The 26390-nt window shown below is 38.0% G+C and overlaps 4 protein-coding genes across 11 annotated transcripts; 2 read left to right on the plus strand and 2 right to left on the minus strand.

Annotated features, from left to right (window-relative positions):
- Nucleotides 1–506: 506 nt before the first annotated feature.
- On the minus strand, nucleotides 507–5063 carry DIS1 (Actin-like ATPase superfamily protein). Its single transcript, XM_021962823.2, has 9 exons — nucleotides 4515–5063; nucleotides 3893–4352; nucleotides 3525–3671; nucleotides 3159–3251; nucleotides 2844–2963; nucleotides 2589–2699; nucleotides 1995–2120; nucleotides 1777–1875; nucleotides 507–1086 (listed from the first exon to the last, which is right to left on the minus strand). The coding sequence occupies exons 1-9, from the start codon at nucleotides 4559–4561 to the stop codon at nucleotides 1006–1008; spliced, it is 1284 nt and encodes a 427-aa protein (XP_021818515.1). The 5' UTR covers nucleotides 4562–5063; the 3' UTR covers nucleotides 507–1005.
- Nucleotides 5064–7702: 2639 nt separating this feature from the next.
- Nucleotides 7703–12636, plus strand: ORP1D (OSBP(oxysterol binding protein)-related protein 1D). Its single transcript, XM_021962822.2, has 9 exons — nucleotides 7703–8685; nucleotides 9281–9637; nucleotides 9816–9903; nucleotides 10012–10179; nucleotides 10266–10600; nucleotides 10724–10879; nucleotides 11088–11396; nucleotides 11784–12128; nucleotides 12293–12636. The coding sequence occupies exons 1-9, from the start codon at nucleotides 8158–8160 to the stop codon at nucleotides 12464–12466; spliced, it is 2460 nt and encodes an 819-aa protein (XP_021818514.1). The 5' UTR covers nucleotides 7703–8157; the 3' UTR covers nucleotides 12467–12636.
- A 245-nt stretch (nucleotides 12637–12881) lies between these two features.
- Nucleotides 12882–19593, minus strand: LOC110760499 (ARM repeat superfamily protein). Of its 2 annotated transcripts, XM_088247107.1 has the most exons (16): nucleotides 19509–19593; nucleotides 17626–18270; nucleotides 17305–17481; nucleotides 17090–17214; nucleotides 16874–17006; nucleotides 16575–16724; nucleotides 16436–16489; nucleotides 16024–16119; nucleotides 15886–15945; nucleotides 15632–15706; nucleotides 15498–15551; nucleotides 15269–15370; nucleotides 14503–15132; nucleotides 14185–14319; nucleotides 13774–13881; nucleotides 12882–13263 (listed from the first exon to the last, which is right to left on the minus strand). In XM_088247107.1, the coding sequence occupies exons 2-16, from the start codon at nucleotides 18037–18039 to the stop codon at nucleotides 13114–13116; spliced, it is 2463 nt and encodes an 820-aa protein (XP_088103233.1). In that variant the 5' UTR covers nucleotides 18040–18270; nucleotides 19509–19593; the 3' UTR covers nucleotides 12882–13113. The 2 variants fall into 2 exon arrangements, with proteins under 2 accessions (XP_088103233.1, XP_088103232.1); XM_088247106.1 differs by lacking the exon at nucleotides 19509–19593 and having other exon boundaries at nucleotides 17626–18362.
- A 102-nt stretch (nucleotides 19594–19695) lies between these two features.
- LOC110760497 (Pyridoxal-5'-phosphate-dependent enzyme family protein) lies at nucleotides 19696–24417 on the plus strand. 7 transcript variants are annotated; one of them, XM_088247108.1, is made up of 9 exons: nucleotides 19696–20261; nucleotides 20895–21125; nucleotides 21715–21879; nucleotides 22048–22374; nucleotides 22638–22680; nucleotides 22822–23160; nucleotides 23440–23569; nucleotides 23686–23859; nucleotides 24053–24417. In XM_088247108.1, exons 3-9 carry the CDS (start codon nucleotides 21814–21816, stop codon nucleotides 24294–24296), a joined length of 1323 nt encoding a protein of 440 aa, XP_088103234.1. In that variant the 5' UTR covers nucleotides 19696–20261; nucleotides 20895–21125; nucleotides 21715–21813; the 3' UTR covers nucleotides 24297–24417. The 7 variants fall into 7 exon arrangements, with proteins under 7 accessions (XP_088103234.1, XP_021818463.1, XP_021818464.1 ...); XM_021962771.2 differs by having other exon boundaries at nucleotides 20895–21105; XM_021962772.2 differs by having other exon boundaries at nucleotides 20895–21013.
- Nucleotides 24418–26390: the final 1973 nt, after the last annotated feature.

Consider the following 26390-nt stretch of genomic DNA (forward strand, 5'->3'; position numbering starts at 1 on the left):
ATAATGGTGGGTGGAAAATTAGGATTGTGTTTTTTTTCTCTTTTTCGATGAGCAGGATTGTGTTTTTTCAAATTTACACGGTGGGTGGGAAAATAGTACAATGAGGTGGAAATAACAGCACTCATAAATAATTTTTAATTTGATTAAAGTAGCGTGCTTGCATCCCCCTTTCCGTGTACATTAGAGTAATTAGGACTAGTGAAAGGAAATATCTTTTGCTGGGCTGAGCCAGTTTTAAGGCCCCAAGAACAACCTGATGACAAATTCATGGGAACAGTCTAATACAAACAAAAGATACAAAATTGATGGGACGTAATTATAAGTTTGCGGTATAAGGATTTTGATGTGCCCTATTCGTTTATTTTTTTTCTTGTTGGATTGTGGACAAAGATGCTCAGATAATTTCAAGACAACGTAATTGACATTTGATCTGTAATAGCAGATTAGCGATTTAAACTAACAATCGTATTAAACAAAATGAAGTTATACACACAATTTGTGACAAATTTCTTGAAATTTTTAAAAGTCAAATTAGAAATTATTGTACTACAACAATCCAATTCAAAAGAATAGGCCTACCTGAAGTGTACTACGGTGTAATTATCAGTCGAGGGAAAAAGAATGAAAGGCTAATAATAATCTTGAGCAAACTCTATTCTAAGCTGAACACCAAAACTGCAATTCAGCCAGGTTCTTGTCTTCTTGCCCAAATCACGATTCTCATCTCATCTCATCTGATCCTTCAGGGCCACTTGGACATGCAACACCGCAGAGACTATTTCCTATTGGTTTCTAAGTGACCTATTGCCCCCTAAATGAAATTATCATTACAAAAAAAAACCCACATCCCTTACAAAATTAAGATTAACTGAGTAATTATATTACAAACCGCCTCTAGCAGCACATGCATACATAAATATCAGGAAATGCATTACTGAGCATGTAAGAGACGTATTTTTTATCGGGAATTGCCGGCATGTGATCCGGCCAAAATTGATGTTTTCATCAATACATACCCTTGAAAACAGGATTTGTTCTGCATATGCTCGCACCATATTCCTCGTACTCTTCTTTTGTATGGCAAGCCTGTACAGAAAGAAACTCCTCAATCAACAGTAAAAATTTGGAAAGAGAACAATGACAAAAACTTGGGGCAGTTTTATATTAGCGAAAAACAAGGTGAAAGCTCAGCATCAAATGCTGTGGCTGCAGAAATATCAAACACTCGTGTATGCATTGTTTCAGAGAGGAGATGGTCTCCTCATCCATGATCAACTAAGTTCCCCTTGATGCTATTCAATTGCTAAATAAAATGGCTCAAGTTATCATAACAAAAGGCACTAGAAGGGACAAATGGGACAAACACCTTGATCTCACAGAGCCCCTAGTTCTGAAATTAGTGTGGCTTTTTGGGGCTCCTTCTGAAGCAACCGCCAAATATAGCATACCATTTCCACACAAAAATTAGACCAATCTATTTTCTGATCCCAAGTGTCAAATTATATGGACTTCCGCATCGTGCAAATATAATAAGATAATACTTGTTTTTATCTCTGTTTTAACTGGCAGAACTCATAATCGGTAGTGAGTGAACCAATAAAATTATATATTCAATTAGTCAAAAACCCCATCTGTAAAACAATGATCTAAGGGTTTCAAGCCCCATAGCGACATGAAGATTATTTGAGGGTTTCAGGACATAGGGAGAAAGTAATAGAGGAATAATGAGATTGTCTGCCTGCATTAACAGAAATTCTTTATTTTTCTTTTTCATACCGCATAGAATTCAGGTGTGGATGCAAGTACAGAGCCTCCAAACCAAACTGCAAATCTCTGGATGGGATGACTGACCACATTTACTTCCACTGGCTGTGACTGAATGCCCAAACAAAAATAAAAATCAAACATATTTATTGTATAAAAAAAAAATGCACACGCTGACAAGTTTATTGATAAATTATACATTGCACAACATCTGAAATAAAATTGCTTACTTTTAATTCCCCACCAACTCGAGCTTCAGATGCAAGAAGCCGGGCATCGACAATCTTCTTTATATCCCGTTGCAACCTCCTATGGAAGTCCTTGAACATGGTTGAACCTCCAGACAACACTATATTCTGAGAATTACAGTAACAGTAACAATAACAAGACTAATCAATAAGTTGTATAAAGAAATCTTAAATGTAAGAACGAAGATCACTAAATGCATCAGGTCATAATAACATAATCTTTGGCGAAATTCACATAAGAAAAAAAAACTTGCATGTGATTGTCTGGACCTTAGAACTAAAAACATTTCAAACACTAGATTATGAACATAGGAAGAAATCAATGCTAAAGTTTAAATAAGAAAACAAATCAGAATCAAATGATTATGCAGTCAAATGAAGTTGCAGAAAACAATATTTAGATAGAAGGGCATAACTGAAGTTAACAAAATTCAACCTATGTCCAAAGACCATTCAGTGATGGTTCCTGAACCCATTACAAGGCTCAGTCACCACATTTGAGCCACACACAATATTACTTCTTATTGCTTCAATTAAATTATCTCATCTATGAACAATTTCCAAAGCCTACTTCACCTTATACAAAGACCTCCTAGTGTCAATTGGCGAGGACTGAATACACTTGTCAATTACAGCTGGTAAGGGAGTGGTGAAGTCATTGCTATAAATCTCAGGATTAAAGAAAACCTGTTATAATATAAAAAAGTCGAGAAAAATTAGCGGAGCAAATGTTAGTAACAAGCAGTCATTGAGAAGAAATTCAGGAGCAATTTCCCCTCTTAATCTTGCCAAAAAAAAAAAAATCCTTGGGCGAGGAGGAAGAAAGCAAACCTCTGGACCAAGAAATCTTTCATAGCCAATGTCACAAGAGTAGGGTGCGCCTGTCTTTGGTTTAATGCCTCTCCATTGCTTAATATACTTGGATGGTTCTTTATCGTGCTTATTGAACTCCTGCAATCATTGGAAAAACAGATTTTCTCATCAATCAATTTCCAAATTGAAAAATAGATTAACGAAAATAGACTAAGTGTAACATAAGAAGTTGTGAAGTTGCAATATAATCAGTCAAGCTAATTACAGCAGGTATAAAGAAAAACTACATCCATTTGTAACAAGGTCTTGCAAAAAAAAGGATGAAAAGGTGACCTTGACAATGTCAGAACTAGTATAGCAATACATTTCCTTCACTTTGCGAGCTACGTCAAACGAGTCTTCTGGTGGCACATTCTCTCCTCTTTCCTGCACATAATGCAATAATCATTACTACCCAAACACTTCATTTGTAAATCTTAGTTACAGTACTCTTAACTAGCCATATAGTGTAATTGCATTAAGAATGAATTTTTGTGAAAGTTCATATACCCCATCTTGTATGGTTTCCAACTAATAACCCTAGCTTATCACTATATTGATGTCAACAAAGGTAATAAGAATGCAACTGACAATAATGGGATTCCGAAGAAAAAAAAAACAATGAACAGTTAGTAGTAGTAAGAGTAGAAGACAGCATACCCGCATAAGCTGCTGGACGAAGAGAGTTACATCTTTCCCAGCAATAGGAACTGACTTGATGCTGCTCCCAATAACATAACCTTCTGCAACAGGTACAACATGAGTTGCTCCATCTCCAACATCTACCACAACCCCTGTCATCTCACACTGAGAAAATTGTAGGTCAATCAAAGAGGAAACGATCAAGAGATACTAAAACGATAAAATAATAATAACACACATAAACTAGCACTTCACATAACATACAGGCAACAGATAAAGTAATTTACAATTTAATGAATAGCATAGAACTCGATGAACTTCCTAACACTCTTTAACTTATGATAAACACACACGTAATCTATAACACAAAAAAATTCAATACCAACCTTAGACGTTGTGTAACCAGCTGCAAGAGCAAGTACCGAATTCACGGCAATGTAAAGGCCAGGAACATTGAAAGTCTCGAACATAATTTCGCCGGTATACTCGCGACTCTCAGGGGCAGTAAGTGGACTCTCAGTTAAAAGAAAATAGTGGTCCTCAGGATCACAACGCAAATAGTTGAATATGCATTGCTGCCAAAACCGCTCCATTGAATCCCAATTCTCGACCTGACCCTGGCGAACGGGATAGCTTAGATTGTAAGTTGTACTAGATCGAGATCTTTCCAGGGCCTCATCACCTATAAAGAAATCAAGATCAGCCATTACGCCAGCATTGTGCTGCGCTAGCCAACCAGCCTTGGAGGAGGTTCTGGCCGGGTTCAGAAACGATTCATTTAAGGCAACTACAGTCGGAACAATGTAACACGGCTCGACATTACCCGCGAACCCCATCTTAGTATACCTACAAAAATGGATGGAAATGCACATATTGAATAAAATTCCTTTTTGGGTAATTCTGACAAACAGGTGGTGCGTAGTGCGTGTAAATCAAAATTCAATAGAAAAACACAAACAAAGTCAATTGGGGCATTCCATCGAACAGGTTGTGTGCGTAAATACGTACCCACTGCCATTGTCGATAACTACAGCGGGGCGAGCAGCCGGGTCCATGAGAAAAAGATTGAAAACGGGCTTGGATTTGATTTGAATGGCGGAGGTGGATCTGCAGCTGAGATCCAATAGAGGGCGTAAGGGAAATGATCATGGTCGTGAAGAGCGCTTTGTAGAGCGCAAGAACAGAAAACCCGAAGAGGAAGCTGGTGCTGTTGACGTTGTTGATGACGACGCACACTTGGATCGGAAGCGAAAGCAGCGACTCAACTCACAGTTTGGTAGCTTGCAGCAGTTGGTGACTGTGATTGATGCTCCACCCATTTCAACGACGACCATGGAAACTGAATTCAACGCCAGCTCTCATCAACTGCATCATCATTGCTCTGTTTCTCTGCGTTTTTCTCCGATTCGATGCTTTTATTGGCAATCAAACAACGGCACACCGACAGTGACCCCCCTTGCTTTCTCTTTTATCAATCTCGCTTCTCTTTTTGGCTGGTTACCTTTTGTCGTTTGGGTTTCTTTTGATATGACGTCGGTTTCTTACCGTTCGATTTGGACACCTGGCAACGGTCAGATTTTGGCTCTGGCGGGAGTCATTATGAGACCCGCGGATTATATATAGCGAAATGGTCCGTCGGTGGTTGTAACTTGTAACTTGTGCACTTGTACTATAAACTTTCTCGATATTGACGATCTTGATTCTTGGTCGACTTTCAAACTCGTGATGTAAAACATAAGTCACGGCATATTTCGATGTATTAAATTATTCTAATGTAATTGAACTCAATATCGCTATTCTAAATTACTATAGTATATTCAATGGGAGATCAAACTCGAGTGCAAAGAAACGAGCATACTGTTTTAACCAACTAACATAACTTACATTTGATTTCCGTAAACATTTCTTGAACTTGAGAAAGTATATCAAGTTTAATTGTCCCTTTTTTTCAACATTGATCATCATTACTTTTGTGCCCTATACATCTCCAGCTACTTGAGTAGCTATAAAAATAAAAGATGAGGCCTTGTTTGACGAAGACTTGGAGAAGACAAGTTCAATGGTAATCCTATCTATAAATGACACTTGTCACTTTTGATTTGGGGGGGTGGTGTTGGTTATGGAATTGAATATGGGGATCTTAATATCGATTGTTATGGCGGCAAAGGGCGCAATAGATCCCTGCAGGCCTCTCACCTAGGACGACGACTATACATAATTATAATTATTTTATTTTATTTTCACTGCTTTTCTTCGTCCTAGGTTTTTACCTCTCGCATCATTACAACTTACTAGTAATTTTGTGGACAAAAGCTGCTCGAAAGCGAGGACAGAGTCCACTTCAGCATAACCAATAAATAAATAAATAAATAAATTGCAAAGACCGGGTCCCACTAGCCATATAGCCCCGACCTCAAAGGCCCAAACCAAACTCTCCATCGCTACCGTCGAAATTCGGCCCCTTATTTCTAACAACAAACAAAGTGCATGTTTGAGGTCTAATCGTGCCTTGTGAAAATCATTACCTATGTTCTCAGTGGGTCCCACCCAACTATTCAATCAAATCAAACCAAGTATATTTTCCGTTTACATTTTAGTTATAAAATAAAAAGGCAATGCAAATTGTGTTGTGTTTAATTTGATCCGCACTTACGCGTCTGTCTATAAATACTTTTTTTTACTTTTTTTTTCTCTAATTTTATTTTTTTGTTTGAATATAAACTCTATTTTCTTTTTAATTATTTATATTTTAATAGATTAGTGTACCACGTATTTGTCCATTTAAAAATTAAATTGTTGTATTTATTTTGTAAACTTCTATTAAATAAGGGCAAATTTTGGTTATTCAAATAATTTAACCATAAAGATTTTTTGCTTTATAAATATAGAGGAAATTTGCATTCAATTTAATAAACATAACATTCACATGCAAATAAGAAGAAGAAATCATTTTGATGTCACTAATACAAGTTTGGTATTGCTTTTTTTAAAAAGCAGCTTTCGCAGTGCTTTGAAAATAATCATCTATAAAGTAAAGCGGTTCCATGTTTGGTAAACAATATTTTTGAGGTGTTGTTAGTATAAAAAGTTGTGTCAAAACCATTTGGTAAATTTTAATGTAAAATTATTGTAACTATGAATAATGACTAAAATAGACATAATGTTGAAAGTGTTATGTGTTAATCATGTGGTGGTGGTGGTGATGATGAAGATGGAGGTGGAGATGGAGGAGTTGATGGTGGTGGTGGTAGACGATGTCATATTAAAAAATAAATAATGATATTATGAGAATTGAATTTTTTTATTAAAGGCTTATCGCTTATTCTTTTTAAAGTTGATGTCAAAAGGCAATTGCATTTAAAATAATAATGATATTTTATTTTTACCAAATACCTTAAATTCATTAATTTTAAAGTGAAACAGATATTTGATGAAAAAAACAATTGAAACGGGACCTTAATCTACACATAAAAAATGTATAACAAATATAGTTTGTTGAATAGCTAAGTGATGGAGATAAAATTACAATCATCAATATTTTTTTTTAATACATTAGGATTGATGATTTTTGGGTATGCGACAACAACGAGGTTCTATTCTATCAGTCTGTTTCTTTTTATATATATACTTTTTATAATAAAATAGGCCAATGTTTTTCTAAAAACATCGATCACGGTAGGTCCTCGTAATTACTATAGTCGTAACTTTCTGTGTTTCCATCTGGAAATAACGTATTTAACATTCAACCTTAAACATGATGAGATAACATTTTGTCTCATACTAATCCAAATCACCTGCGTACACGTAATCATTGTAATTATTGAATCTCACACACAACCTTTGCACTTTTGGAATCCCAGACAAAACGACCTCCGCCAGGTGGCACCTCACCCAGCCAATCACTTCCAACATACTGATAACAAGTCAACAAAAACCACTCGATAAGCACAACCAGTGCCCAAGCGCCCCGAAGCTCCACCGCCCACAATCCCTCTCCCACACACACAATCAAACCCTCCCTTTCCTCCACTTTCACCAATCGCTTTCAAATTATCCCAAAACGCGGCCGTTCCGAACCCCGCAATGGTCATCAGCCCGCGTAACGATTGCGCCAAACGGAGAAGGGCAGTAACGTCATTTCAGACGGAGCTTCATAGCTCCCACCGGACGAATGGTTCCCCACCCAATCACTACCTGTGCACAAATGCGCATGTTAGCTGTCGCCTGTCTGCCTCCACCACAATTATGCCCCCAAAAACCCAAAAACCAACCTCCATGCATTTATAATTAAATCGCATCGCGCCTTTAATTATTATTAATTGACACAAATTAAGCTTTTAAAGTGTGTTTAAACTTTAACCTACGCTCGCACAGAAAAAAAAAGTTTAATTACTGAGCAGCAGCGCAGCAGAGGTGTCTTAAATGGATCTGTGTGCGCAGCAGAGCTCTTCATAAGTCTCTCTCTGAGATTTGTACAAGGCTACAAAGGCTACGAAGGCTACAAGCAGAGGCTCCGTTTCGAGGCACAGCTTTATGTCATTTCCGAAACGTTTCGTTGGCGATCGGGTTCTGCATTTCCATAAATCGGAGCCGTTGGATGGGATTTGCATTTGAGCGATTTGTTTGATTGAATGGTCTGGTAGTGCTCACTATGAACCCGCTGTGCTGCATTGCGCCGGTTTCGATCGATCGGGACCGGGCCAGTCCGGTCGCGGAGAAGCAGTCAAGTCAGTGCCAGTTGGGGCCCGAGGCTCCGATCCGAAACGTGAGTTACGGCTCGAAGCCGAGCTACTCGGCTCAGGTCTCGTTGGCCGGTACCGAATCTGACAGGGCTTCAGTTACTGCGGGACACGAGGTTGAAGATACGATCAGCGAAGCTAGGGATTCGAAGGTGTTTGGTATCAATGGAGGCGTCAGTGGCAGCGTGGCTGGGATTTTGTACAAGTGGGTGAACTACGGGAAGGGATGGAGGTCGAGGTGGTTTGTGCTCGAAGACGGTGTGCTTTCGTACTACAAGGTTCACGGACCGGACAAGATTTTGATGAGCCCGGTCCGGGAGAAAGGCTTGAGGGTGATCGGAGAAGACTCGTTGAGGTATATGAAGAAGGCTAATTGGAGTAATAGTCGGCTTGGCGCGCCGGCGAGGCGGTGCAAGCCTTTCGGCGAAGTCCATTTGAAGGTTTGGCTTTTGTTAATCGCAGACATTTATATTAGTAATGCTATTATTGGTACTGATATATTTAGCAACTGAGAAAGCATCGAGTTAACTTTGGCTTATCTGCGTCGTTTCGTTGAGTTTGTGTACTTGTTGCTGCAATGTGAATGGTGGCTCTGGAAAGCTACAAAAATTGTTTAATATTCTAGCACTTTTAATGGGTAAGTTTATATATATATATATATATATATATATATATATATATATATATATATATATATATATATATGCATATAAGGACCGGAAATGAGTAAGATTCATATAAGTATATTAGATTCATGGACAATGACCAGATTGGTAGTAAATTTTATTTTGTGATAACCCAATGGAAAATGCCACATACTTGTGCGAGCACAATAATGTTAGCCTTCTGATGCCCAATCCTCTCTCAATATTGAATAACCCAACAAGAACTCAAATATGTTTGCACGACGTTTTTTGAGTTGTGATGTAAGTACTGTACATACTTGTGTTTTGCATGATGATGTACAAAAATATGTGCCCATGATCTGTACTTTTGAGTTATTGGTTACTGAATTTGAAGTGGTCTGGTCTACAGGTCTCTTCAATTCGTGCCAGCAAATCAGATGATAAAAGGCTTTCCATATTCACAGGAACTAAAACTCTCCACTTGCGTTGTGTATCTAGAGAGGGCAGAGCTGCATGGATTGAGGCACTGCTGGGTGCTAAAGATCTTTTCCCTAGAGTGTTGACAAGCCATGATTTAGTACCTTCAGAAGATATAGTTGTTTCAACAGAGAAGCTTAGATTAAGATTAGCACAGGAGGGTGTTGGTGAGCCGGTGATCAAAGACTGCGAGTCAATTATGCTCTTAGAAGTCTCCGAGCTGCAAAATCAGTTGAAGACTCTTCAGAGTAAACATGTGATGTTGTTAGACACTTTGAGACAATTGGAGGTATTTCTTTCCATCCTGTTCAGCTTAATAATTTGAATATATGCTGGCAGTGTTGCGTTTTACCAGATTTCCATGCATCTGGTTACTCAGTTTCTGTTTTATACATGTGCTGCCATATGTGGTGGTGCAACGCTTCCTAGTTCGGAAAGTAAAACCCTAACTAAATTTTATTTTGCAGACGGAGAAAATAGAGCTGGAGACTACAGTAGTAGATGAAACAAAGGAGCGTGAGTCCTACTGCGGACAGGGGAATCGGAGATTTAGTGGTTAGTCATGTTTGGAATTTCAATTATTTTAGTTTTATTTCTACTCAAAAGGTTTTGCACACCACACTCAGTTCCTGATATAATATGCAACGATATTTCATGCCACAGATTTCTACTCCGTCTTATCAGAGGGCAGTGCAAGTGACTCTGACGCAGATAATGAAAGTCAAGATGGAGCAGATGTTGAAACAGATGAAGATGAAGGAATGTATTTTGATACGCATGATATGTTGTCTTCAGATGCTTTAAGGAGTGCCTCCTATCGGAGTAGGGAAGGTATGAGAAGTGGTTGTGTAAATGATGAGATTTTTCTTTTTTGATTTTAAAGGAACATATTTTGATACACATGATTTTGTCTTCAGATACTCTAAGAAGTGCTTCCTATCGGAGTAGGGAAGGTTTGGGCAATGGTTGTTTATATGATAGAGATTCCTTCTTTTCTGATCGATTGCATGGAATTGAGGAGATCCGGACAGTTAAATATCCATATGTGAAAAGGAGGGATAATTTTCCAGAACCAAAGGAGAAAGAGAAACCTGTTGGCTTGTGGTCAATTATCAAGGATAATATTGGGAAGGACTTGTCTGGAGTCTGTCTTCCTGTTTATTTTAATGAACCCCTCTCTTCGTTACAAAAGTGCTTTGAAGATCTGGAGTATTCGAACTTGGTTGATCGAGCATTGGAATGGGGAAAGCAGGTTAGTTCTTCATCAGTTCCTGTATTTTTTCAAGGAGAGATGAGAATAACTGGATCAACCAAGTTTCCATTGTAAAAGTTCCAGATTTTTCTGTATCTAAACGTTGGACTTCATGTGCTGCAGGGGAATGATTTAATGAGAATTCTAAACGTTGCAGCTTTTGCTGTTTCTGGCTATGCATCAACAGAAGGTCGGCAGTGCAAACCCTTTAATCCTCTTCTTGGGGAGACCTATGAAGCTGACTATCCAGATAAAGGACTTCGTTTTTTCTCTGAAAAGGTAATGCATGTTGACAATTTTAGTGTTGATGTCTAATAGGTCCTTTTGCTAGATTTCTATTCCTTAAGTATGAAAAATGATAAAAGATAAAAGCAGCCCTTTGTTGCTTCTTCTTGTTTGGACTCATTGAATTGGAAGTATCTCAGCAAATTGTCAAATGTTTAATGACTTACTGATTGTTGTCTAACAAAGGTGAGATTGCACTCAGGTGAGTCACCACCCAATGGTTGTTGCTTGTCACTGTGAAGGCAGAGGTTGGAAATTCTGGGCGGACTCCAATCTCAAGGGCAAGTTTTGGGGGCGTTCTATTCAGCTTGATCCTGTGGGTGTCCTTTCCTTGCAGTTTGAGGACGGGGAGACTTTTCAGTGGAGCAAGGTTACTACTTCTATATACAATATCATACTAGGAAAAATTTATTGTGATCACTATGGCACCATGCGCATCAAGGGAAGTGGCAATTACTCCTGCAAGCTAAAGTTCAAGGAGCAGTCTATCATAGACCGAAATCCACATCAGGTTAGTTTAGTGATTGCAAAAGGAAGGATAACTGGCACAATATATGACAGCAAACATTTCATCATTTTCCCTCCCATTGGTGCGTTGCATGAGTCTATTTTTCTTTCTGCTTTACATGGGAAGAAGTATATGTTTGAAGTCTCAAGTCTTAAGAGTTCACTACTTCTGAATGTCAGGGAGGTCACAGTAATTTTTGAAAAATACAGGGGGGAGGTATTTGTATTTTCACTATAGTAGAGAGACTGTTGGATTACTCTATGCTTAAGTTATACTATTGTTTAGGCCTGATTTATGCGCAAACAAAGAAATCATAAATGGTGCTAAATTTGCCCTTGTTGGGGGTAAAACGGGTATTACATATATATGACCTTCTTCATAAAATTCCAGGTTCATGGATTTGTTCAAGACAACAGAACTGGAGAGAAAGTAGCAATGTTGGTGGGCAAGTGGGACGAGGCAATGTACTATGTGCTGGGAGATCCAACTACAAAACCAAAGGGTTATGATCCAATGACAGAGGCCGTGCTGCTCTGGGAAAGAGATAACTATGATACCAAGACAAGATACAATCTCTCTCCTTTTGCAATATCTCTGAATGAATTAACACCTGGCTTATTGGAGAAATTACCTCCATCAGACTCAAGGCTAAGGCCAGATCAAAGACATTTGGAGAACGGTGAATATGAATTGGCAAATGCAGAGAAACTAAGACTAGAACAGCTACAAAGACAGGTATCCCCCTCCTGTTTTATGCATCCTTGTATCTAATTCTGAGCCAAAAGTAAAAGTGTTTTATAACCTTGAAACTCCGAGATTTAGAACTCCGGGTCTGATTCTTCCATTTCTTACATGAAGTAATAATGTATTGAGCAACTGTTGATAATTTTGTGATGCAGGCGAGGAAGTTGCAAGAGAGAGGTTGGCAGCCAAGATGGTTTCGAAAAGACGAGGATGGTTGTTATAGTTATGCAGGTGGGTATTGGGAAACTAGGGAGAAGAAGAACTGGGAAGGAATTCCTGATATTTTTGGCCAGACTAGTGATTTGCCCTCATGTTCTGGGGAAGAGTAAGGCGTCTCTTGGCCAAGCTTGTTCTGTTAAATCCTGGGTCCTTTGATTTATTCCCTTCCCATTTTTCTTTACTTTTCCCCTTTGATCCCCCCTTGCCCTAAATTTGATTTGTAGGCTGTATTATAGAAAACAACTCCTTGATGCCGTAATGATAGTTTTCTTATGGTTTCTATCGTCTCTACACATTCACTTGGGACATTACATCGTCCATGGAGCAGCTCCTGGGCGGTGTTTCATTTTCAATTAACAACTGATTATGATATTGAAAATACAATTTTGAATACAATATAACAAGTAACATTTCTTTAATCAAAATTATAGAGAAACAGAACTTACCAAAATGCGCGTTGGAAGTTGGGTCTGAATCCGTAGGAATTTTGTTTCCTACAATACGTTAAATAAAAGTTGAAGAAAATTTATGGCCGAACATATTCTTGCCTTGAAAGTGTCATCAAAATCTTTCACAAGTTTTTGAATACAGAACCCTATAAACGTCTCTTTTGAGAATTGAGGCAGCCACAACTACAAACGGGCATCCTCATTAAGGAAAAACAATGGCATCTTGTTCATAAATAACAAACTCTTACAATTTACTTGCTAGTAAAAAGTAGGGGGATGAAAGAAAAAGATAAAACTGATGAGGTTCCTCATTTCCATGCTTTCTTCCCTCGGAATTGTTTGCCAGCTCGCTGCTGCTTTTTCTTTTTATCTATACGAGATTTAGCTACCTTTGCCCTCTTTGCAGCAAGAGGCATGGGTTTCTTGTGTTCCTTCTGCCGATTGCTCATACCACCCGTCTGTTGGCATTCATGAAAATACATGTTAAAGAAGTTCAATGTCACAGCATGACCTTAATGGAACTTACTATTCACTTATTTTTTTCTCCTTATTTTTCTGATGATATGATCCCCTACTAGTTGTATCATAGAAGGAACCAGAAAGGTTTAAAAGCAAAAGTAAGAATGGTGAAGATCTATGCTATGCCAGATACTGGATTACACAGCATATTAAAGAGGCTTTAAGAACACTAAACATGATAAATAAAATTTGACCAAAAAATAAACATGACAAGTAAAATGGATACAAATAGACATCTTCTGCCAGATATAGTCTTTTTTAGTCAGAGCTAGCGATTGTTAGGAAAAAGGGAGATGACATGGATTCTAAGCATTTGATCTAACAACCAATGCAGAAGCAATGATCTTTCGGTTAAACATGGACAAGCACAAATATTCAATTACTAAGGTGAACTGAGTACTAAATACATTAACAGTATTCTGGCAATTAGTGAGATCCAATTAACATACCTTCTTCTGCTTTATAGCAGCTCGAGCCTGGTACTTCCCTCTGTCCTCCCTCCCTGCTCTCACTAATGCCAATCTCTCCTCCTTGCTCATCCTTTTCTTCACGTGGACCTACATAGTAGAGACTCAATTGGGTCAATGAAAATAAAGAAAGGTACAATGTGGCGTTTTTTAAGCTTTAAAGTTTTCTCTTCCCTTGGATTTATAAGACGCCAAGGCCAGTAGAATAACTACAGGGATTTTTGAAGCAAATAATGCAGGTATAGGACTTATCAAGAATTCCAACGTTTCTAAAAACTTTTTGTCAATCTATTTATCTCTACTTAGGATACATTATTTCTTATATGCAGTGACAGACTCCTCCGAAGAAGCATACTGACAGTAGCGTGACCAGTAAAATGATTTAAAACTTACTTCAAGCTTTGCAGGATCTACGCGCTTAATGCTCAGTTCATCCGAATTGGGAATCTTGAATGCTGGCGATTTGGAATCTGCACCCTTTTTCAACAATCCATGCTGAGTCAAAGCAAATCTGGCATCCTTCTTTGCCTGGCAAAATGAAGAATCAAATAATGGACACAGACTTATGACATCTACAAGAGGTCAGAATGTAAAGATTACGAGAGATTAAAAACATTAATTTTATTCATGTCCCAAGGTTACAGGATTACAACATGTTTCACCTTTGGCATCAACTTAAGTTTGGGTCCAACTGAACAAATAAAAACAAACCTTTAATTCCTTAATCCTCTGGAAGTCCTCATTAGAAAGAAAACCATCTGTTGAGTCCAACGAAGTGTGCTCCATGTTCTCTTTGGCCAATCTTTTTAAAGCACGAAGACTTGCGTCAGCATCAGTAAGTTGTTTATCAAAATCTGCAACCTTCCTCTTTTTTGCTTTGTTATCTTTTACTCCAGTTCCCCTATCTTTGGCATCATTGTTGCTGGATTTATTCTCCTCATCCTCTTCGTCTTCGTCATCCTCATCCTCTTCGTCTTTGTCATCCTCATCCTCTTCATCATCCTCATCACCACTGACATCACTGTCGTTGTTATCTATACTACCATCACTATCTACATCTTCAGCTACTACGGAATCCTCTTCACTTCCACTGACACTGTTAGCTATCTGGTTGTCTTCATCATCACTGGAAGCAACCTTCTCATCGTGATCAAGATCATCATCAGTGCTGCTTAATGAAGCTTCATCAGCATCATCACCATCCTCATTGCCATCATCCTCTTCTAGCAGTTCAACACCAGGAACATTGCTGAGTACGTTGACTTCTCCATACTCTTTTGGTCTTGCCTTTGGGTTAGTAGGGCGCCCACGATCCTTCTTAATCAGCAGTGAGGGGCAAATCTGCACGTACACTAAATAGTCAGCCTTCTGCTGCAACATGGTTCATGGAAATCCATGCATGCGAATTAAATATATATATATATAGAGAGAGAGAGAGAGAGAGAGAGAGAGAGAGAGAGAGAGAGAGAGAGAGAACCTCTCTGAATAAACCAATAAGTGAACGGGCTGCTATTGAAACTGCTTTCTCATGTGATTTCTTATATAATGCAAGATCTTGCAGCAAATCTTCGGTCATCAACTAGATGCACAAAACAAAAAATAATTATGGAAGCCTTCAAATGAAATACCCATAATATTAGCAAGGCCAGAAACCAAATGGTATAAATAGGTTGTTTTTTGGTTGAATGGTTTAAATAGGTTGTTACCAAAGGAATTCGTAAACACAGTTCCCTCGTTACATTCAGTCCAACAGCTATGGCCTGGAAAAAGCAAGTGATCAGAGATATACGCAAGGCATTAAAAAAAATATACTAAAACAGAGCAGCTAATGAAGCAACACCTCTGGACGTGAGTGATCATGTACAAATTGATTCACTAGTTGTTTGAATAGTGGTTGAATTGCATCAGGAGGAACCTGCTCATAAGAAAGTAAATCAAAGTTAACTTTAAGAAAGGTTAATTCATCACTAGTAAATGAACAATGGTTCACTTGAATTAGCAGTAGGACTTTAAGAAAGTTAATAAAAGTTAGGACAGGAAAGAAAAAGTGATTGTGTCTAGGTCCAATAAGATAATACAGAAAATCCAACTAACCATATCATGGCAGGCCTGAACTGCTGCAGCAAGTAAACTTGTGACATCGCGTTGGTGAGGCTGTGATACCAATATAGTCACAATTCAACTCTCAAGAGAATAATACATTACATTCAGTGAATGGGTCAAATAATGTACCTGAATATATTTCTGAAGGAAAGGATAAAAATTCAGCAAAATCAAGCGGTGAAGCCCAATCATGCGAGCAATTACTTTCAACATCATCATCTTGACCTTAAGTTAACACAGGGTAATATAATCAAAACAAATGAAAATGCAATGTCCAGCATCAATTCATTAACAATGTAAACTAATTAGATAGAAACAATACACAAAATTCTCGCGTACATAAGTGTTTGGCTCTACTTGTTGTTATGACATAATTGAGAGCCGAATGAATAAAAAATCCAAAATTAAAAGATCCAACACAGTTAATATTCATTTGCTATGATAGTATTCCAATAATTGGGCGAGCAATATAAAACTTTCTCCAAAAGACAAGTGTACATGTATGCTGTTCTTTGTTAATTCTACAAATGTAACTATTTACCTCAAATCGTTCATTGCAGGTTTGAAGGCGGGAGAATAGCTTCTCAGCAAATCCCTTCAGGAAGAATGAACTGTCAAGCATCCTTCTTAATAAAGAGAAAGATTGACAAATATGAGCTAGATGATAAAATCAGACAAACCTGTGGATCTTTCAAATGATTAAGTGGCGTATGATAATTTGAATTACTTTTTTCTGATGACAGGCGTTGCTGTTTTTTCATACTACGCATGGCACGCTGTAGTTTTGCTTTCTTTTTCTTCTTGCTAGCAATTGTACCTTGATGGTGTGCCTAAAAGACAATGAAAAGAACACGGTTGATTGTACTTATGCGTGTTCTCATTAGAATTCAATCAAATGCCCCAAAGTAGTGTAACTCAATCCTAGTGCCATCAACTAAACTGGTTGGAAATAACATTAAAGTAATAGTGCAAAACTGACCTTATAAATCGACTCTCTATTAAGGACTAATTGAGGTGTGTGAGGAGCTTCATCTTCGCTACTTGATGCATCACTATCATCATCTTCAAACTTCTCGTAATCCAGCAGAAATGAGAGGCAAGCAATCATTATCCTGACAAATTCAAACACAAATTGTAAGCTTTCGCACACAATATTACAAATGACACAGAAACCACCAAAAAGAACAATGCATACCTTGACGATGGATGAAAGCATGCAGTACAAATCGCATTGGCTGTTCTTTCATCAAACCACACCTTTCTCTGGTGAAGCTCTCGTAGTGCGATAAGCGCCCTCTTCGCTTTTGTTTCATCCTCTTGCTACAAAAGCAAAAAAAGGAAAATACAAGTTCAAGCACCAGACTAACAAAGCCCTGAAATTTTGACAAGAAAGAAAACGCATTAACAAACCCGAAGCATCTCAAACAAGACATTCTGAAGCGCCCGATTCTTCACTTCATTCTTATGTTTCTGATTCATTCTCTTAATGCTATGAACCACATGAGAATATGCCAGCTTTCTCAATGCCTTATCGCCATAAGTCTGTAGCTCCATGAACAAAGCTAGATTGTCTCCCATATCCACCATCTACAAACACAACCAAAAAGGAAAAACTGGAATTAAGCAAGATAATTTTAGTATTTTGCACACTTTCTCAGCAACCAAACACAGCTCAACGCTAAAGTCCCAATATTTTCAACAAATTCTACAATTCACATCCGTTATATGTACCTTTCGATTCATGAGAAGGATGAGAGCTTGGGCGACGTGCAAGCGGAGCCCTGACGGAAGTGTTCGGGCGGAGGAGCGGAGAAATTCGGCGAGCTGAGCGGGGAAATGGGCCAGATGGGTCGGGTAAAAAGGGGTGACGTGAGCCAAGAACATGGCCCGATCGCCGAGGTCCTTCGCCACGGCCGGGTCATTCTCAATGCCGCTAACCGACTTGAACCCAAGATCCGCTTGTTGCTTGAAGAGCTCCAGCGACGACTTGAATTGATTATAGATCAGGTGAAGCTCCGACTCGTACCCCTCCGGGTCGCACTTCATCTTCGACTGAAGCGAAGACAAGCTCAGCTTCTCGGAGCCCCGACCCGAGGCTGAGAATGGCTCCGGCGACATGCCGGTGATGGTGCGGTGAGAATTCATTGTGGGGGTTTGGTGTTTAGAGACTAAACTGATAAAACCTTAAACCCTATAAACTTTCGGGAATTTAGGCCGTGGTGAGTCGGATTGGACAAGATAGGATTGGGGTTGGAATGTTGGATTGGGCTGGCTAGGATTGGACCAGAATTTTTGAGTCTGTTGTTTGGTGCTATACAAGATAAAACATAAAAGTTTGGGTAGAAATTGCAGAGTTTAGCCCTGCTTCTAACAAACCTGCAAATTCCCCAATAGGAATACAAGATAAATGAGCACAGAGTTAAATCATCACTTCCTTGACCAACCTTCATTTAAAAAGCCTGATAACCGCTCATGTAAATGCATAAAAGTCTATTTATGCAGCAATGAAACATGCACATATTAGTTATTTTTACAGCAATGAATCAGAGGAATGATAGCAATCTGAAAGGTCCACCAACAATCAGTGATTTTTACAGCGATGAAACACATGCTCATATTATTCTAAGTGATCTATTTCTGCACAAGACCAAATTATTTAAAACTCTAGACAACTTTTTGTTTATGGGTTTTATGATTTGCTTTAAAAACTTCAAAGTAAACAAATAAATTCAGATGAAGCCTCAAATAGTCAAATTCAGTGTAAGTCTGAATCTGATATCTATCTACAAAGCAAAAGAGAGACATCTATGGAGTGTAGCAGAAGAGCTTTGAACAATGAGAACAGGGCACCACTTCATAGATGTAGTAGATATTTTTTTTGTTGCATCTTGCATCACAAAATAAAATAGAAATTCTCAAACAATGAAATTCCCAAAACTGAAAAACCAATTACTCAATATGTAAAACAGCCATAGAGTTTTCAAACCAAAAATAATAAACTTGCCAAAATAGCAGTAGCATAATTTTTTATTTCAACTACGTAGTATTATTGTAATGGAAATTTGCATAAACAAAATATGCAAACACAACTAACCCACACCCCAAATCAAAGACCCTAGAAAACCCCAAATCAAAACCCAAAAAGATTCTGCGGAATATTTGTGAAGGTATAGCATAGTCAAAGAAAATACTGGATAAGTTACTTATTGACCCAAAAAAGACTGAATCAGTTACTTAATATTTGTGAATTCCTTATGTCCCAAACAAGAATCCCAGCAAACAAATATACATAGCCGACGCAGCTCTCCACCATAGTCAAAGAAAGAGAGCAATTTTTTTAAATGCATACCTTTTGAGCTAGACATTTTATCAAACATGTTCTGACCAGAAACAAAAAGTGAGCCATTTAATCTATAACCACCAAAATCAGTTTAAATTGTACATGGGCGATGAAATCCGCGTTAATAGGACTTTGCAAGACAACCATAAGACTAAATTGGATTATAGAACCGCAAAGAATTCCAAAACCAAGAAGAAACACCCTTCCAAACCAGGGAGAAATAAATAAATAAACATAAAATAAAGAAAAAAACCATGTTCACGTTAAAACTAACCTCAATGTTGTTGCAATACAAACAGCAAACTAAGTTAGACGATTGCACCACAAAGAACTCTCAAAAACGCACTGTAACCCTTAACTTAGTGTTTAAATAGGTTTTGGAAATAAAAATAAATAAAATATGACTTGTCATGTTTTAAGCGTTCAGATCGTTTGAGTGGCTTAGATTAGTCTAAATGCAGACTTGGGCTATTAGGCCTATTGGGTAAGTTCAGTACTCGAAGCAGACATGGTGGATAATTCGTCGTGCCCAGTATCGTTGGATTTGGTTCTGGCTGGGACTTCTTCAAGGAATCAAGCGATTCAATGTTATTGCTTACCTTCAACATATGGAAGCTCTGGTTCGCAAAATAGCGCTCTCGCTGAATAGAACAAGCGAGTCCGACACAGCGCAAACCAGTTTCTTCTTCTTCTTCACCTGCGTCGTGATATCTCGGTGCAGCGTGTATCGACTCTGCACACAATTCTGCCATTGACCTTCACGACGGATTTGATTGCAGGAGTGAGAAGCACTTGAAATATTTATCCATTCTGAGGGCGCCATCCATGTGGGTCTTGATTGCAAGAGTGAATTTCTTGTTTCTGATGATGCTTTCAGGCCACCTGAAATTACAGAGCCTGTGAATGTTGTGAACAACATGGTCATCAACCAATTGAACGACTCTGTTTGTACTTGAAGTGGGCTTTGTGGGTTTTCAATCGTGGATATCAACGACATCACAGATTCCTGAACCCAAACGCACGAAAGGTTTGCTTGTTTCTTTGTCTTATTTTGTTGCCATTATTGCTGGGTCAGAGTCCATTGGTTTTGTTCATAAGATTAATAGGTTTCAGTCTTTGAAGAATTGGGTTTGGGGGCTTAATGCTTCTGGTGTTGTGCAAGAGTCCATAGCACAACATGCACTTCAACTGTTTGCTAAAATGTGGCACTCAGTTGGGTTATGCAATGGGGTGGTAATGCAATTCTTGATTTTGATCTTGGCTATCACATGGGCATTCGAGACAAAGGTAGTGGTGAGTTTCTCAAGAGTTGCTTCATTGGAGGACTAATGGCAGCTTAGTCATTGGTTTGGCACCAAAACATGCCAAATTTTAGTCTTTTTTGAGGTTGTGTTGAGTAGTCTAGCTTATCTATTAGATAACATGTCCCATGTTTTGTAATAAATAGATGCAAGACCAAATTTCTGAATTTTTCATGTATCTCATGGTGCCAAATTTTATTTCATGGTCCAAATTTAATTTAATTTTTCCAACAATTGGATGTTTGAAGAATATATGCATTATTTTTGTCATCTCTAATGGAAAGAAAAACATATTATATTATTCGTTTAAGTGCAAAGTTCTATTTTATGAGACTTGAGATGTTTATGTGTACTTGCAGTCTTGAGAGATTTTCCCTTGTTTGGAGGTCAAAACAACTTGGGTAGGCAGCCATGCATAATTTCAGAGTTTAAGCTGATGGTGTAATCATGGTTGGTTAGCTTAGCTGCTTGCTTCAGTGTAAATGCCTTTTTTTCTTGGATGCTGGAAGTGCCTCTTATAATTGGCTAAGTAGCAAGATGTGGTGTCATCAAATGCTCTGCAAATGCTCTGTACGGTCATCATTGACTAGGTTTCTAATTTATGTTGTTAGCTTTGCCTGATGAAATGTAATCACATACTTAAGATAGATTTTTTTTTTTTTTTCACTTTGGTAGGTGGCTTTTTGTGATTGAAGAAGACATCAAGGGCATGCATTGCTTGCACTTATATTTTGACAATGAATGAAACTTTTAGATCATGACTTCTGAAGAGAACTAGCAAAATACTAGACTTATGCAAGTCACAGTTAGGCCCAGGAATTAGTAGTTTGTAAGGACAAATGAGAGTAAATATGTATTCCACTTATATTGTGAAATGAAATTTTCCTACATGGGTATTGATTTTTATTATTTATTCTTGAATGGGTGTTGAAATTTACATATATAGTGGCATTCACAAATTGCTATGAATGGGCTTGATGGCATTTTTGGAATGGTTTCTTTTTTATTTGTTATGACTTTTTGGAGAAATTCTGACTTTGACATCTACATGTAAATTTGGTATCTAGAAAGTATGTTCATAGTTTTAAGATCTTATTAAATTACATTTAATTATCTAAAAATTATTATATTTAAATATTTAAATAATTATTTTTTAGTCTGACACAACACCAAACATAGGTCTTCCAAAGTCTGGTTCAGTCCTAGCCAGCTCAGTCTAACAATCCAACCCCAATTCAGTCTTGTCCAATCTGGCTCACCAAACAGGGCCTAAGGAGTATGAAAGTTGAAGGCTTTCCCAGTAAAAGCACCATTTCAGCAATCAAACGCGGCTTTCAGAGTCAGGTTCTCTCTCTATCTCATACAACCATAGTCACACAGAGGCACAATTGGAGCTAGTTTTCTCTTGCAAGTAATGGGTTGTATTGTTTTTTGGATTTTATGGTTAGTTAAATATTGCTGCTCAGTTTTCATTCACATGATAATTGATTAATGTTTTGCCCCTCATGTCAGTGTGTTTCCAATGTCAAATTGGATGGTGAAGATTTTGTGTCAAAATTGCTTGATAGAAGATGGACATTGCCCCACCCAGATGCCAAAATTCACCAAGTAATGCTCTCCACTAGCAAAGTATCACAACCAGGCAGAGCCTTCTCTGATGTTTCCTTCTTCAACAAAATTAACCCTTCTTTTAGTCATGGTTTGATGGACAAGGACGATCGGGAACCTTCTTTCTTTATTGTGAGGGATGACCTGTTGCATCCGTTGATAAATGGTAATAAAGCTAGAAAATTGGATGGATTGATTCCCCTTGTCGAAGATCACTCAGTGACTCATGTGGTGAGATTATTATGATCCTTATTAGATTTAAATTGCATCTCAGAAATGCTTGTTACTTAACTAGAATGTAACCCCTTCATTTGGTCTCCATATTCTGGTGCTTTGTTATTGGATTCTAGATGCATTTAATAGCAAATTTCCTATTCTTTATTTGGCGAATTGCATTGCATATGCAAACTTGTGTTCCACTTTCAGGATTGTTAGTCGTTAAAACTGAGTTCCTTTGAAGACCAAATAACATTCAACTGATTTTTTTTTTGTAGGTCACTTGTGGAGGTTGTCAAAGTGCACATGCGGCAGCTGTTGGTATGTAATTTCTCGACAAATTACTATATGATACTCTCTCTCTCTCTCTCTCTCTCTCTCTCTCTCTCTCTCTCTCTCTCTCTCTCTCTCTCTCTTCTTTTGGTGTAATAGTTCCTATGTGGTGACTTGTGTGTTTTGCAGCTGTTTCATGTTCAGAGAGAGGATTAAAATCACATTTACTTCTACGAGGAGAGCAACCTGAAATACTGACAGGCTATAACTTGATTTCAACAATATATGGAAATGTCACATATGTTCCAAGATCTCTTTATGCCAATAGGGAAATGATGTTAAAGAGCCATGCTGATTATTTGGCAGGCAGCATTGGTAGTGTCATATGGTTTGATGATATTTTGAAGGCTTCTTTGAGTGAAAATGATGGTGCTCTGAGCTTTTTGCAAAAGGATGCTCATAGAAGTGACCATCCTCGGAAAATCGTAATTGTTAACGAAGGTGCAGGAGATGTTGTAGCATTACTAGGTAACTTTACTGGATTTAGAATAAAGAATCATCTTTTTGGTTATACTTCCATGTATACATGTCTGCATCTCTTGTGTGTTCTTGTTTTCCATTGGGGGAGGGGGTTGTTATATAGTGGTTACATGTCAAGTAAGCACAATCTAGTTTTTGCACCCAATCCCCCAACATTCTTTCTTATGCTGGATATCTGTAATTCCGCACATCTTTGAGGGCTTGGTGTTACTTTCTCCTAATTTTTTGGTGTTATTGATAGTGAAGTTCATATTGTCTTATTCGTAGGCCTGATTCGCCTAGTGCAGTACTTATCCCAGAATCACATACTTGGGAAAGAAAGGCCCTTGAAGCTTGTTGTAGATGCTGGAACTGGGACAACAGCTGTTGGCTTAGGACTTGGAGCCATATGTTTGGGGTGTGTTCCCGTATCTATTATTTTTCATGCGTGTTGAGATGATCATCTAAATGACTGCAGTGATGCAGACTATTTTCTGTTGCAGCATTTTAAATATTGTTATTGCCTCCTGTCAGGCTCCCATGGGAGGTAACTGCAGTGATGCTGGCTGATACAATTGATGGGTATAGAAGTCAAGAGAAGCGTTTGATTTCCGATTTCAAGAGGCATTTTGGTCTTCAAATTGACCACTGCTTTGATGAAATAGATAGAGGACTTGTGCATTGGGTAGAACGTTGCCATCCAAGAAAGTGAGTTGGCTGTCATCATCTTCACAACTTCTGCAATGTTTCAATTGTATATTTATCTTTATAAAATATAAAATCATAAACGATTTGTATTAATTCATGCAAGCAAATGCCAGATTCTATGTATACAACTCTTCATATGTAGTTCACTATTATTTAAAAAATATATAATTCAAACCCGCCCCGAATTTCTCAGGTTTGGCAATGTTTTAGAAGGGGAGGTCGAGGCATGTCAACACATTGCACAACAAACTGGTATATTAGTGGATCCAGTGTATACACTTGCTGCGTGGGAGATGTCAATGGTCCTTCGTGAACAGGAAGCAGAAGGAGGTGCAACAGTGGTGATGCTTCACACTGGAGGCACTCTAGGCATGTTTGGATTAGCACAGAGATACAAATCTTACTTCTCTAACCTCAAAGCTGGGCTTTCCAACTAAACAGGTAGCTGAGTTCACTGGATTCATTTGAACAGTTCAAATTCATACATTTGTATCTCCATTCAACTTTCAATTGATTTTGAGAAATTATAGTGAAATATTCTTTAAGGTTACATGTCAAGTTGTTTTGAGCAGTGACTTGAGTGTTAACTTTGGTCTCAAGGGATGATTGTGTATGGGCCGGGCTAGAGATCATACTGCATATAAAATCGGGCTCAAGACTGATCCCCTTATAAAACCTGTTTAACAAACCACAGAAATACAACCCAGGCCATGGCCCAAAAGCATGAATTGGGCTTCTGAAATTCTTGGCAGATCCTACCTCTTGGCTCATGCTTATTTGCTTGCTGCAAGTGCCATTCCACAAGAAGGCACAAAGTCATGGCTCTCAGTCTTTCTCTCTGGGACTGTAAATCTGGGAAGTAGAAAAGTAGTTCTTCTTTCCACATTGGGCTGCTTACCGGGATTAATTTTATCAATGAACATTCTTGATCATGGTGTTCATGTTATAATAAACTAAATTAACATATAAAAAAAGCTACCTAGAATCTCTTACCCAAATAAGAAAAACACTAGGAAAGGAACCCTCCTCCCAACGCATGTACGTATAATTATAATTAATATAACGTGTGTATGTATGAATATGTATATTTGCCTACGTGGCAGTTGCAAAACGATTCGCCACAGTTGCAGGACACGACATGGTCCGCAATGCGCACACGCTCTCCAAGATTCTACTTGGTTTTTTTGGTCTTTGAATAATTGTATAGTTTTTATATTTAGTATTTTTACACACCAACCAGAAAGAAACCACTAGCACTAAAGTTTGTTGTGTTTTGTGGTGGGCTGGTGGCAAACCAAAGCCACAAACAAGAGCAGGCAACATTCCTGGTACCAAGGGGAAAGCAAAACTTGATGGTCTCCTGGACTTCTTGTCTCTCCCAAAATTCTCCACCCACTTATAAATGTAGAGCCCGACTGTGTGTAATTCCAACTTGGCCAATCAAAGTGGGGATGCTTTTCTAAGAGTTATAGTTACTCATGTTAATAGACGACTACCAACCGTTGATGAATAATGAGAATGTTCGTACTATTTCTAGAGGGTTTGATTACATTCAACCTTATCCATAATGATGACCTTTCTTTATATTTTCACTGCTTTTGGTATGGACTAAAGAATTGAGTTACAAACAAGCCTAGCAGAGCAGCATAGGGAATGTCTCCATGTGTGTTGCCTGCTGGCTTGGAAACTTTTTCATCATACTTTGATAGAGAGTAGACCTCCTTAAACAAAAACATAACAAATTAAAAAGGGGAAACATCCCTTTCACTTACTTTTTGTGGGCATGGAAAAGGGTTCTTGATATAATGCAGGAGAGAGAGAGTATTGTGACCCACGAATTATGTGAAGCAAATGGGGGACACAGTAACATAACTAGTTTGCCACTATTTATAAAATAATTAGGAACTAAACGTGACCAATATAGAGCATGTTCTTAAACATATTCGAGCACTAGTTGTAACAACGATGGTGGATTTATCTTTAAGTAATTTTATGACATTTGCTTTAGAAACATCGACATTTTATAATTGTCATGTTCGTGTCAAATATGTATGGGAATTATTCACTTATGTAGAAGACCGTTACACTAATTACCGTTAATAATGTAATCTAACCTTAATTACATTGGAAACCCTCCTTCCACATTGTTATTAAAAAAAGGTAAAGAAAATGTCCATTTCATTTGGGCGGGACAGTAATATATGTAACATATTGTAATTTACCACACTCAAAAACATTGGGGAGGAGTAGAGTAAATAATGCAGATGGACCATAACAAGGAGGGGCGTGTTAAATAAATAAAGGGAGATTCACTATTATACTAAATATGGGGCTCAAATTATTTATAAAAAAAAAACTCTATATAAAATGGACTTTAGAAATACACACAAAGCCTATTTACAATATAACAAAAAAGCTTCGAACTTCCAATAAATTACAAAACTATCATCAATTTCTTAAAACAAACCCAATCCCAAAATCTCATAAATAAAAAAATCCAAAACGCTCAATAAGGAATTAAAGTAATTTAA

This window comes from Prunus avium, chromosome 1 (assembly GCF_965620075.1).
Source record: "Prunus avium chromosome 1, drPruAviu1.hap1.1, whole genome shotgun sequence".
In the NCBI taxonomy this organism is placed as follows: domain Eukaryota; kingdom Viridiplantae; phylum Streptophyta; class Magnoliopsida; order Rosales; family Rosaceae; genus Prunus; species Prunus avium.

Coding starts and splice junctions, on each gene's coding strand:
- DIS1 (XM_021962823.2), bottom strand. CDS start 4,561: ATGGACCCGGCTGCTCGCCCCGCTGTAGTTATCGACAATGGCAGTGG. Junction 3,672..3,892: donor CTGGTTACACAACGTCTAAG/GTTGGTATTGAA, acceptor CAATTTTCTCAG/TGTGAGATGACAGGGGTTGT. Junction 2,700..2,843: donor AAAGATTTCTTGGTCCAGAG/GTTTGCTTTCTT, acceptor ATATTATAACAG/GTTTTCTTTAATCCTGAGAT.
- ORP1D (XM_021962822.2), top strand. CDS start 8,158: ATGAACCCGCTGTGCTGCATTGCGCCGGTTTCGATCGATCGGGACCGG. Junction 9,904..10,011: donor GGGGAATCGGAGATTTAGTG/GTTAGTCATGTT, acceptor TTCATGCCACAG/ATTTCTACTCCGTCTTATCA. Junction 10,180..10,265: donor CTCCTATCGGAGTAGGGAAG/GTATGAGAAGTG, acceptor TTTTGTCTTCAG/ATACTCTAAGAAGTGCTTCC.
- LOC110760499 (XM_088247107.1), bottom strand. CDS start 18,039: ATGAATTCTCACCGCACCATCACCGGCATGTCGCCGGAGCCATTCTCA. Junction 17,215..17,304: donor TCTTGTTTGAGATGCTTCGG/GTTTGTTAATGC, acceptor TTGCTTTTGTAG/CAAGAGGATGAAACAAAAGC. Junction 13,264..13,773: donor CTGCTATAAAGCAGAAGAAG/GTATGTTAATTG, acceptor GAATGCCAACAG/ACGGGTGGTATGAGCAATCG.
- LOC110760497 (XM_088247108.1), top strand. CDS start 21,814: ATGAAAGTTGAAGGCTTTCCCAGTAAAAGCACCATTTCAGCAATCAAA. Junction 23,161..23,439: donor AGATGTTGTAGCATTACTAG/GTAACTTTACTG, acceptor TCTTATTCGTAG/GCCTGATTCGCCTAGTGCAG. Junction 23,860..24,052: donor GAACGTTGCCATCCAAGAAA/GTGAGTTGGCTG, acceptor CGAATTTCTCAG/GTTTGGCAATGTTTTAGAAG.